At 43.2% G+C, this 12,109-nt stretch overlaps 1 protein-coding gene across 38 annotated transcripts in view; it reads right to left on the reverse strand.

Moving 5' to 3' along the window:
• Rims1 (regulating synaptic membrane exocytosis 1) overlaps positions 1-12,109 on the reverse strand; it is a 486,577-nt gene that overhangs the window by 214,185 nt on the left and 260,283 nt on the right. For all 38 annotated transcript variants that reach the window (XM_045157130.1, XM_045157129.1, XM_045157099.1 and 35 more), the window contains one exon: positions 8,973-9,832. In XM_045157130.1, the coding sequence (XP_045013065.1) occupies positions 8,973-9,832 (860 nt within the window). The remainder of the gene's footprint in view (positions 1-8,972; positions 9,833-12,109) is intronic.

Genomic DNA, 12,109 nt, shown 5'->3' on the forward strand with positions numbered 1-12,109 from the left:
TTGTTGTATAGTCTGAAACAGGAGAGTCACAACTGAGGAGCAACCAGTCCTCCTGACTTCCCAAAGAAGGGAAAACTCCTTGGCCGGCATGGCCCTGACTCATCCTAACAGACAGAAAATACAAGTAAGATATAGAGCTACTCCTGGGTTCCTAAAGTCTCCTTGGAGAACCATTAGTGACCTCCAAAATTAATCATTGATCAAATTTTGGCTGCTTGGTCTTAAACACTCAGAGAGAACAGTATAAAGATAAAAATATTTTAAATATATGGATGTCCAAGAGGGGAAACAAGCAAGACTTTAAGACATTTTTTCCATCTCTCGCAGTTCTAATTCTGTAATAAAAAGGGGGATTTTCAAATCTAGAATATATAAGTAACTTTTGAGACCAAAAATATAATCATACAGCCTTTGATGGCACCAAATGACTCTCTATTATCAAGGCTAAATGTGGTGTATATGTTTCTGACAACTCTACTAATACCTCTCACCTGTTTTACAAGCCATATTAAAAACAGATTCAGGCCATGTCAAATACTATAGAGCCTTTCGATGAACGGTTCTGGAAGAAAATATCAGCCAGCTCATTCTCAGATGGTCCTGAGACAATACAACTCTGTCTACGTACCTGGGTTCCCTCAACGACAAAGGACCAGTTTGCTATGTGCTCACTTCTCATTACCTCCTTACTTTTATTCTTTTCCCCAATGTTCTCTTCCAATGCTATCTTCTTGCACTCCATCAACACACTTCCAGGGTCTGTTAAAAATAGTTCCCCTCTGTAGGACTCTCTAACTACTACAACTTCATGCCCCATTCAGCAAGAAGTACTAAGAGATCTGACATCTTCGTCCTTTGTTCCTTAACAGCAGTTAGAGTGTCTTCTCATGAGAGGGGGAAATAAAGGGTGGTAGAGTTAGGGTGACTGGACCCCTGAAGATAAAAAGGAGCAAGAACATTTTTATTTATCATTGCCCAGTTCCAAAAACCTGTTTGTCCTTGTGTGCACCAGGTCTCTGGCTCTGTAAAGGACAGGCCTCACCCTCTTTGATTGATGCCAGTCAAGATATTCCTCTATGCCTCTTCAGCTCCTAGCCAACCAAAACTGAATGCCTATTCAATATTTCCATAACCAGGACCACTTGTGTCAAGATGCCTGCTCTACTATGGGGTGAAGGGGTAACTACCCATGCTTAAGCATTTCTTCTCCCACTTTTTGTTCCCCAGTCTTGATTGTTTCACAGGTGTATCTCTATAATAATAATAAAAAAAAAGTGGCCTACAAACTCCATCTGTGCCAACCAAGAGAGATTTTCATCCCTCTGCTGGTGGGCATCAGCGTGACACTGTCTCTAGGTATCTCCAGAATCCAACAGCCTCAAATCTCTCCAGAGACAAATGAACTCTCTTACGGGTGTGGTATTTAAAAACCATCTAGCCTTAGACTTCATTACTGCTGAACTTTGTGGGGGATATATGTGGTCTTAGGACAAGAATGTTGTTTTTTTTATTAATTAATCAAATGTTATTGAAGAAGATGTTAAAACTCTCAAAAAACTCCACAAGAGCTGCTTGACTGCTACAAGCCTGAGGAAACACCTGGCTCTCTAACCCTTTAGTTACTTTTCTACTCCCACTCCTTAGCCCTCTCCTTGCTATAGGAACCCTATTGCTTGTAGCTCCCTGTCTCATAAAATTTCTCAAACAATTAACTAATATTGCTAAGATTGCTAGCAGTCGGGTCTCGTGCACCACCTAGGTTCTATCTGTTTATGAAAAACTCAGAATGACACTTCCCCATTATAAAAAACAAAAGGGGAGTTGTTGGGCAGTGCCAGGCACAGGCTGAAACCTTCAGTAGACAGGCCTGAGCTGCCAGGCATGGCTAAGGACCCCCAGGCTACAGGAGGCCACTCTCTCTCCAAGCCTAGCACACCTGAACTTAGGCTTTGCCCTGTGACCTTTGGTCAGTTGCCTAGGAAACAACTTATATGATATCAGCCAGCAACCTTTACACAGTCCATACCTTCCCTTTGCCATTGCTTACATTCTAGAATGTATGTACCCATATGCTAATTAGGCAACAGCAAGCAACCTTGTACATCCAAATGCTCTCAGGACCCTCAACTACTTATAAACCCATTTCCCTAATGATTAAACCAAGCTGTTTACAGAGTCTGTCTCCTGAGAAAGTGATTCTTTTGCACACTTACCACAGTTGCCTGGCCTTCAGGGGAACCATGGCTGGCCACCAAGGACCCAGGGACCCACATTCTCTCATACTCATTCTCTCTGTCTACCTCCATCTCTCTTCCTTTCTTGTATATAATTATTAATTATTAACTGTTATTATTTATTATTTTGGTTTTTTGAGGTAGGGTGCCACTCTAGCCCAGGCAGAACTGGAATTCAATATGGAGTCTCAGGGTGGCCTGGAACTCATGGCAATCCTCCTATCTCTGCCTCCTGAGTTCTGGGATTAAAAGTGTGCACCACCACACCCAGCATTCTTTCCTATATATAATTAAATTTTATATAAAAGGTAGTATCGAACATTGAATAGAAAGGCTTTGTATCATTCAGATGTCATTTGGCTGAATTACCATTAGTTTATAAATATCTGAACTTACAGCAGTAACAGCAATGAATCAGAGAGAAATGTCTTTGTACTATTTGTTAACTTGTGCAATTATTCATTCTGAAATCCTGGGGATGAACCTGGGTGCATCTAAATGTAGCTCAGGTGGAACTTGTACTTGCTGTGCAGCCTAAGCTAGCCTCAAACTCTCATTCCTCCTCACAGGAATCATGCTCCAACAGACCAAGCTGTAATTATTCTTTATTACTCCCAACAGAATGTAAACTCTGTGAGGAAAGGGGACATCATTACCACTTCTATCTATAGAATGCTAAATATATACATGTTAATAATAACAAAATCAACCCAGCTAAAAGCAAAGTAAAATGAAAATATTAATGATGGGCTCTAGGAAGGGCTTAGCGGTTAAGGCATTTGCCTGCAAAACCAAAGGACCCAGGTTAGATTGCCCAGGATCCATGTTAGCAAGATTCCCAAGGTGACACATGCATCTGGAGTTCATGTGCAGTGGCTTGAGGCCCTGACATGTCCATTATTTCTCTCTCCCTCTCTCTATCTCTCCCCCCTCTCTCTTGCTCTGTCAAATAAATAAATAAAAATAAAATATTAATGACACAATAGATTACATATAGTAAGGAATATGCAGGAATTGTGTTAAATTTTTAATTTATATGTCACAATCAAAAAATGGAAGAAGTAAATGTCTGGGATATGGTCAAATTTAACTTTTGATTCTAACTGCTCTTCTAAAATTATATATTACAATGATAGTCTTCACAACTCTGAAAATTACAACATGATATCCATGGCAAATACTATTTCCTAAGAAATTTCTTCTCAGATAACCCTTTCCAGTTTGATGGTTGAATGTATGTCTCCCATAGACTTAGGTTCTTTTATGAAAGCTTATAATCTGAGTCTCTTGCTGCCTGGTTGGGGAAGGTATCTCTGAGCTAGGAGGGGGATCAGAGGCAGATCCTGGGGTCCAACATACAGGTGTGTTTTGGGATGGTTCTGAATTCCAACCCAAAGGTATGCAGAGTGTGTTGATCTCTGTGGAGTCCCCTCTGGCCGCCATGTCTAGTTTGCTGCTTTTTGATTTTTGCTGGCTGGTGGTGGTTTCTATCTCTGCTTGGATTTATGAATTGGAGCCAGCTTCTTCTCCACAGATAGCACTTCCTCTGTACATGTAAACTGAAATAATCCCTTTCTTCCCCTAAATTATGTCTGGCATGGATGTTCATCCCAACAATGTTAAGCTGACTAGTACACCTCCCCATCATAAAGGGGCTTAGGAAATAGAAAAGATTCTTTTCCTTCTCTGCATGTTTTAGACATAGGTGATTATCTCATAGTCACTGCAACATTAGATACTGTAATGATATGATTAAGAGATGTCTTCTCAAAAGACTCATGGGTCTTATATTTGTTTTTAATTTCAAATCAGGGTCTCAGCTTCTAGCCCAAATTAGGCTGGAACTCACCATGTAGACTTGGATGATAACATATTTGTGGCAATCCTCCAAGCTCAGCCTCCTGAGTGTTTGCTGGTATTACAGACATCAGTCATCCTTCCCAGCTGAAGTTCATGTATGGAAAGCATGGCTCTAAATGGAACAGTATGCACAGCCAAGACTTTGGAGGGGTGACTAGACCATGAGAGGTCAATCTTTACAAAGAAATACATCCACTGATTTACTTATAATTCGATGGTGCTATTGGAAAGGTGGTAGAGATTAGGAAGAGGGGCCTATTTGGAGGAAGTGGTCCCTGGTGGCATGTCCCGGAAAAACAAACTCTGTTCCCCACCCTTTCTCTCTGTTTATTGACCACCATAGAATGAAGAGCCTCTGCCCTATGCTCCTTCTATCCTGCCCTACCATAGGCACCAGCCAACCATGAACTACATGTAACATCACAAAATTGAAAGCCAAAACAAATTTTCCTTCTTTAAGATTGTTTCTCTTAGGTATGTGTTACAGTCAAAATACTAACACACATCCTCTGTGTGTTAGTATTGTGACTGTGGGATAGACACCAAAGTCAATATGCGTTAAGAATACCCATTTGTGGGCTGGAGAGATGGCTAAGTGGTTAAGGTATTTGCCTGCAAAGCCAAAGGACCCCAGTTCGATTCCCCAGGACCCACGTGAGCCTAATGCACAAGGGGTACATGCATCTGGAGTTCATTTGCAGGGGCTGGAGGCTTGGTGTGCCCATTCTCTCTCCCCCTTTCTCTCTAATTAATAAATAAAAATGCAAAAATAAATAAAAATAAAGAATACTAATTTTTGCTGGAGAGATGGCTCAGCAGTTAAGGTGCTTATTTGCAAAGCCTAAGAACCCAGGTTTAATTCTGCACTATCCACGTAAAGCCAAATGCACTACATGGCACACACGTCTCTTGTTAGTTTGCAGTGGTTAGAGGCTCTGGCACTCCCATTCTTTCTTTCTCTCTCTCTCTCTCTCTCTCTCTCTCTCTCTCTTTCCTCTCTACTCTTTCTTTCTTGCTGTCATATACACATAAATAAAACATGTTTAAAGAATAATAGGGCTGCAGAGATTGCTCAGCGGTTAAGGCACTTGCTTGAAAAACCTAAGGACCCAAGTTCGATTTCCCAGTACCCACTTAAGCCAGATGCACAAGGTGGCACTTGCTTCTGGTGTACTTTTTGCAATGGCTAGAGGCCATGGCACACCCATTCTCTCCTTCTCTCTCTCTCTCTTCAATAAATGAACTTTTTTTAAAAAAAGAACACTAACTGTGGTAGTTTGAATAGATGCCCCCCAATATATTCAGTGTTTTATTAAGTTGTAGTTTGCATCTGCAGCCACCTGGCTGGAGGCAGTGTCACTAGGCTAATCTTAAGGTGTGGTGGTTGGTTTGAGATTTCAGTCTAAAGATATGCAAAGTGTACCTAGCTGAATTTCCTGAAGTGTGCTATGCTGTGTGACTTTTGGCCTGTGCTTTTCTTACTGTGCTTGGACCTGTGAAGGCAGGCCAGCTCCTTCTGCCATTATGGAACTTCCCCTGGATCTGTAAACTTCAATAAATATCCTTCCTCCATAACTGTGCCTGGTCTGGAAGTTCATCTTAGGGAACCTGAAGCTATCTGCTACACTAACTTATCTAGATGTATGTATGTGTATATGTACACATGTATGTATGTATGTATGTATATACGAATGTGTGTGTGTGTGTGTGTGTGTGTGTCTGTGTGTACATTATCTCATCCAAACCATTCAAGCTAGGTACTAACTCCCTTGTGCTAATAATAAAATGAAGACATATGGAGAGTAAGGAATGTACTGTGTCACAGGGTATGTCAGATAGTCATGGCTGGCTGCCAAGATTACCTTTTTAGAGAATTATGTGGCATAGTAATAAAGTTGCTAATAGATATAGATGAAAGCATATGACAGACACACTTACTAATTTTCAAATAGAAACATATGTTACATAATTAAAAGGTATGTTCTTTGTAGTGTCAATATTTCATTTCATAAACATTAATATGGGAGTGAGTAAATATCAAAGTATCCTTAAGAAATTTACTAGAAATTGGTACTCATTTTAAATTAAGAGAAAACAAAACCATTTATATCAGATATAAATACATGAAGTCCCTATGTTCTCAGATGAAGAAGATTCTTTCTGACCTCTGAGGTGTATACATCCCAATAAGGTCTCAGAAGTCCCAGGGAGGTACCAAAAAGATGTTGACAGTTTTTTTCATGACCCAACTTAAGAAGCCATAGGCAGCATGTATCTTACAAAGTCAACTGAATGGAAGACAAAAGACCCAAACTCGTATTTTATACATATAAATCCCAAACACAACTATTTCAAGTTGGTTTGAAGTAAAAAATGATATAATTTTAACTGTTCCCATGTATAGCATGAATTTATCTGGGTATCAGTAAACTGAAGGAATTGCGAATATCCAGGTACATGCATGTCATCCATCTTCTGGCAACAGAAGGTGAGAAAATAAACTGATTTTTAAATAAAATGAAATATATTCAATGCATGAGATTTAGCATTTATAAAGCAAGAAAAGAAAGGGGAGAACCTAAAGACTGATCCTCCCTTACACCTCACAGACATAGCCGTTCAGGAATACCAAATAACCTCAACACTACCAAAAGGATAGGGTACCATGATGACCAGAGTTAGGAGAAACAACAGTAAGATGAGAATGATTTTCAAAATAAGTATGTAGTTCTAATATGAAACTGAAAGTTTTCCAAAGCCAGCATTATTTAATGAGCCTTTGGGGCATTCAATTTTTTGGGTGTTTCTGTGTGTGTGTGTTTTGAGCAATGGGCTGGTAAGATTAAGGAAATAAATTTTAACGTTTATTTAATTTTAATAAAGTTTCAATAGCTATATGTGGTTATAAGATTATAAAGTGCAGATTTAGACAGACAAAAGCCAGCCTATCACCATTCCAAATATCACCCCCCTCCCCCAGGTAGGGACTCACTCTGGCTCAGGCTGACCTGGAATTAACTATGTAGTCTCAGGGTGGCCTCGAACTCATGGTGATCCTCCTACCTCTGACTCCCGAGTGCTGGGATTAAAGTCGTGCACCACCAAGTCCAGCCCCAAAAAGTTTTTTTTTTTTTTTAACATGAGCTTAATACATCAAAATTACTATCCAATATAAGTATGTAAGACCTTGTATGGTATCACTGTAATCTATTCACACATTGTGGGAAGAAGTCATTTGAAATTTGAAAAAAAAAAAATGCTGCCTTTGGGACTGGAATACCCACAAGCGAAAGTTTTATTTGGAAATGCACACCATTTATAGGGCACAATAGTTGTCTTCTAAAACATAACTTACATTCCTCATATATAGATCCCAAAACAGTAACTTCAATATATAACAATGCACGCTAAATTTTCAGAACAGGAACGGGAACCAAAACCAGTTAAAAAAAAAAAATCCACACTAAAATTTGAGCTATTGGTTGTGCTTTAAAATGACACAAATAAATAACTAGGGCTTTCTATTGTCTGCATTACTACCTTCAAGTACTCCCAGCTTTCTCTCTGACCCTGACCCATAACACCTTTCACCCTGCTATGCATGCATCTTTTACGCTGGCACGCATACACATCAAACACCAGCACTATCTGTAACTGGCTCTCAGGCACTTCTGTCTAACTCTGGAACTCACACATCGAACCCTTGAAGCTCTGTGCCCATGACGCCTGCACACACAAACCAGTGATCATGCATCTGTAACCTTGACTCACATGCGCCTCTAAATTCAGCTCACACCCAGTATAAGCATGGGACTATAATCGTGCACATCAAAAGATGGAACCCCAGGGATTTCTAAGCTCAGCATCTCCTATCCAGCACACTTGGTCCAATCACCTTTGTCCTACAGTTCTAACCCCTCAGGTTCCTTAGCTTGGAACCACGTGTCGCTCCTCTCATCTTGCAGCTTCTCTAGACAAGAATGCACGCGCCCCACGCCTCACCCCTCAGCTTCTCCAGCCAGGACCCACAAACTCCTCGCCTTACCGCTCAGTTTCTCCATCCTGGACTCACGCATCCATCCCCTCACTCTTCAGCTTCTTCAGGCCAGAACCCACCCACTGTGCCACCCTACATCTCCTGCCTCAGCATCTCCCTCCAGGACCCAGGGGCCATGAACCCCTCACCTGGTCCCTTGGCTTCTCCATCCTGGAAACTTGCCTCACCTCTACTCACCTCTTCAGTTTTTCCATCCAGGACACCCACGCCCTTCACTTCACGCCCTTCAGTTTCTCAATCCTGAACCACTCCTCTCACCCCTCAGCTTCCCCATCCTGCACCCTCGCGCCCCTCTCCTCAACCCCCTGCTTCCCCATCCTGTACCCTCGCGCCCCTCTCCTCACCCCTCAGCTTCCCCACCCTGCACCCGCGCGCCCCTCTCCTCACCCCCTCTGCTTCCCCATCCTGCACCTGCGCGCCCCTCTAACACCCTCTGCTTCCCCATCCTGCACCCGCGCGCCCCTCTCCTCACCCCTCAGCTACCCCATCCTGCACCCGTGCGCCCCTCTCCTCACCCCTCAGCTTCCCCATCCTGCACCCGCGCGCCCCTCTCCTCACCCCTCAGCTTCCCCACCCTGCACCCGCGCGCCCCTCTCCTCACCCCCTCTGCTTCCCCATCCTGCACCTGCGCGCCCCTCTCACACCCTCTGCTTTCCCATCCTGCACCCGCGCGCCCCTCTCCTCACCCCTCAGCTTCCCCATCCTGCACCCGCGCGCCCCCTCCTCACTCCCTCAGCTTCCCCACCCTGCACCCGCGCGCCCCTCTCCTCATCCCTTCTGCTTCCCTGTGCACCTGCGCGCCTGGCCAGGTCGCCCCTCACCTTTCTCGCTCACGCTCTCGCTCTCCAGCTCCACGTCCTCGCAGCTCGTGTACTCCGGCGTGGACACGCCCTCCTCCTCGGAGCTGCTCACCGACATCTGTCGCTTTTTGCCCCCGCGCCGCGAGCGGTGCGGCTTGGGCGGCGATGGGCGCACGGACTCCGACTGGTCGGAGCTGAGCGAGTCGTTCCTCAGCATGGTCTCCACCTTCTCGCGCTTGGCCTTGCGCATGAGGACGGCCGAGCTGGGGTCCAAGCGGCTCTGCTTCCGCAGGGGTTCCTGAGCCTTGAGTTCGGGGCCTTCGGCTGGGGGGAGCGGCCCATGGCGGGGCGCGGGCGGGCTGTGGCCGGCGAGCGGCTTGGCGGGCGCCCGGACCTCCGGCGTCCTGTCAGCCGCGTGCGCGCGCGGGGACTCGGGCGGCGGCGCGGGGGGCGCGCGCTTGCCGGCCTTGCCCTCGGGCGGCGCGGGCCCCTCGGTGTGCGGCAGCGCCACGTCGCTGTGGCGCCGCTCGTGCCGGGCGCGGGACACCCGGGCGTGCATGCGCATCTGCTGCTCCTCGGGCGGCGGCTTCACGGGGTAACGCGCCAGGTTGGGGTCGCTGCGGTACCGGGTCTGGTACTCCTCCTCCTTCTTCCTCTGCTTCTCGTCCTCCGCCGCCCGGACCGCCTCGCGCTGCTCAGGCACGTCGGGGAAGTCCTGCGAGCGCCCCTTCTCCAGCCGGCGGCTTTCCCGCCTTTCCTTCCGCTCCCGCTCATCCGCGGCACCCTCCCCGGGAGGCCCCGAGGGCTTCAGCGCGCGTTTCCTCTCTCCCTTCACGTCGCCGCCTTTGCCGTTCTGCTCCGACAGCCCCGGAGCCTTCTTCCTGCCGTGGGCGAAGAACGTCAAGGAGAGCAGTTTGTGAAATGGAAAACTTTTGCTTCACATTCTAGCCGTACATGCTTTCACAGAATTATAATCTCACGCCGCGCTTAAAATTTGGGATGATGCACCACACGAGACCTGTATGACTGATTAGCTGATTCTGAGAGGTTTATCTATCCCAGGGCAGCCTCTAGCTGCCACCTCCCAACAGATGTGCATAACCTCAACCTTTCAAGAGGTACTGGGAACTAACTAATCAAGGGATTCCTGCATCCTAGGCAAGCGCTCTAAAGCTTCATCCCCAGATCCTCCATTCCTGTGAGTTTTGTAAATGTGCCCCCATTGCATTACAGCACGTTCAGGGACTTAACTTGTTAACCTTTTGTTGTACCTTTAAGTTTTGCATTTAACTAAGCCAATTAAAAATCATTCATATTAATTCAATAGACAAAATTTATGCTACCCCGTGCTTATGACTAAAAGGCAAAAACATATCAGATGAAAGGATTATACATAATAATAATATGAGCAAGAGCTAAGCCAACGTGTTATTTCAAGATCAAATATGCACTTGCTAAATGTATATATTTACAATTTTGATAAATATATACACATGCATGTATACAGTTTTGGGTTATCAGTGAAACTTTTAATTATTTTTTTGAAACTTTTAAAGAAATGTAACTACAAATATGCTTATTTCAGAAATTAAACCTAATAGTATTTTAAAGGTACATTAATTGTGACTTGGTCATGGACACTCCAACATTTTGTTCCAGAAGTTGTTTAGGGAAAAAAATATGTATATATATAATGTATATATTATATGTATGTATATACATATATACATATATAATATATACATACATACATACCATAGCTTACCTTTGTGTAGCAACCGAATGCTGATTTATTTATCTGCAGTACTGAGGATCAAAAGTCTTGTGCACACTAGGCCAACACTACTACTGAGTTATAACCCTACTTCAGAACTACTGAAAGGGTTGAAACTGCTATTTATTCTCACTCCTTAGTTCCTACTTACTTCAAAATAGGCTTCAAGAGAGAAAAATGATTTTAAGTTCTACCTTTCTCTCCCTGTGCTGTTGAAGGCTAAAAGAATAAAAAAGAAAGAAAGAAAGAAAAGTAATGGAAACAGGTCTACCAGAAAACCTGATATGGAAAGCTTGCTCCAGTCAGAAGTTGCACTGGCTAGGTTTTCTGGACTTATGTAATTTAATGTGCAACTTAAATGTAGGCAACTTCAGGCTTGCTTTGGAATTCTAAATACCACTAGAAATCTATCATTTAATTGTTAGTCCAAAAGCAGATATCATGAATGAAAATAAATAAAAGGGGAGTGGGAAGTTTTTAAGAATGGGTTAGCAAAGTTCAGTGGTAAAATATGCTGTGGGTGGGCAAGGCTGACGAAGATAGAGAGGGTGCAAGCGGCAGAAATAAACAAAACAGATGAGCTCTGCGTGAGACATTTATATCATGTGCACAATGGAAAATGAAAAGAATGTGGACTTGGAGTTGAAAGTGGATGTGTGGGGTAGCAAGTTTAGACCAGAAGTCCAGTGTGGTCACATACCAATAGTTACTAAATGCAGTTTTCCTAACACTGTGATGACTATTATAATCAAATATTTTATTTTTATTTTTATTGCTCTTGGTAGATCTTTATATTGGCTCCATCTACTTTCCTTAAACTGCTGATAAATAATGCTTTCTTACCTTGCAAAGTTATATAAGCATTAAAATAACTATTATCTTTAAGAATGTTTTATGGAATGCTTGAGTATTGCATTCATTTTAAGACCCCTCCATTCTACTTCTTTCTCCACTTGTTTTACTTTTTCTCATTACTAACTTTAATTGTTTTGTTAACACTAGCTTCTGATCAGTGTGCAGAATATGATCAATATATTTTCAGTATTTGAAAACAGTTATCTTTTCAATCCTGAGGTTGCCCCAGACATCACTGTTGCTTCTTTCTCTTCTCACAATACTATAGCCCTGATTCTTTATTATCTGTCTTTATCATCAATAAATGTGTTTGCACCATCAATATGCACATTTTTATAAGAAAATTCAAACCATCTCAGTACTCCTTTTCAAAGTTCATATAGTTTTTTTTACCATGTTTTTAAAAATCATATTTCTTTTTAATCTCCAAAACCATTGTTTAAAGAAATTATCTTCTGACCAATTCTAAACTTCATTTTTAATATTTTTATTACTTCTTATGCCATGGCAGTTTGTCACCAGATATGAT

This window comes from Jaculus jaculus, chromosome 8 (genome assembly GCF_020740685.1).
Source record: "Jaculus jaculus isolate mJacJac1 chromosome 8, mJacJac1.mat.Y.cur, whole genome shotgun sequence".
Lineage (NCBI taxonomy): Eukaryota > Metazoa > Chordata > Mammalia > Rodentia > Dipodidae > Jaculus > Jaculus jaculus.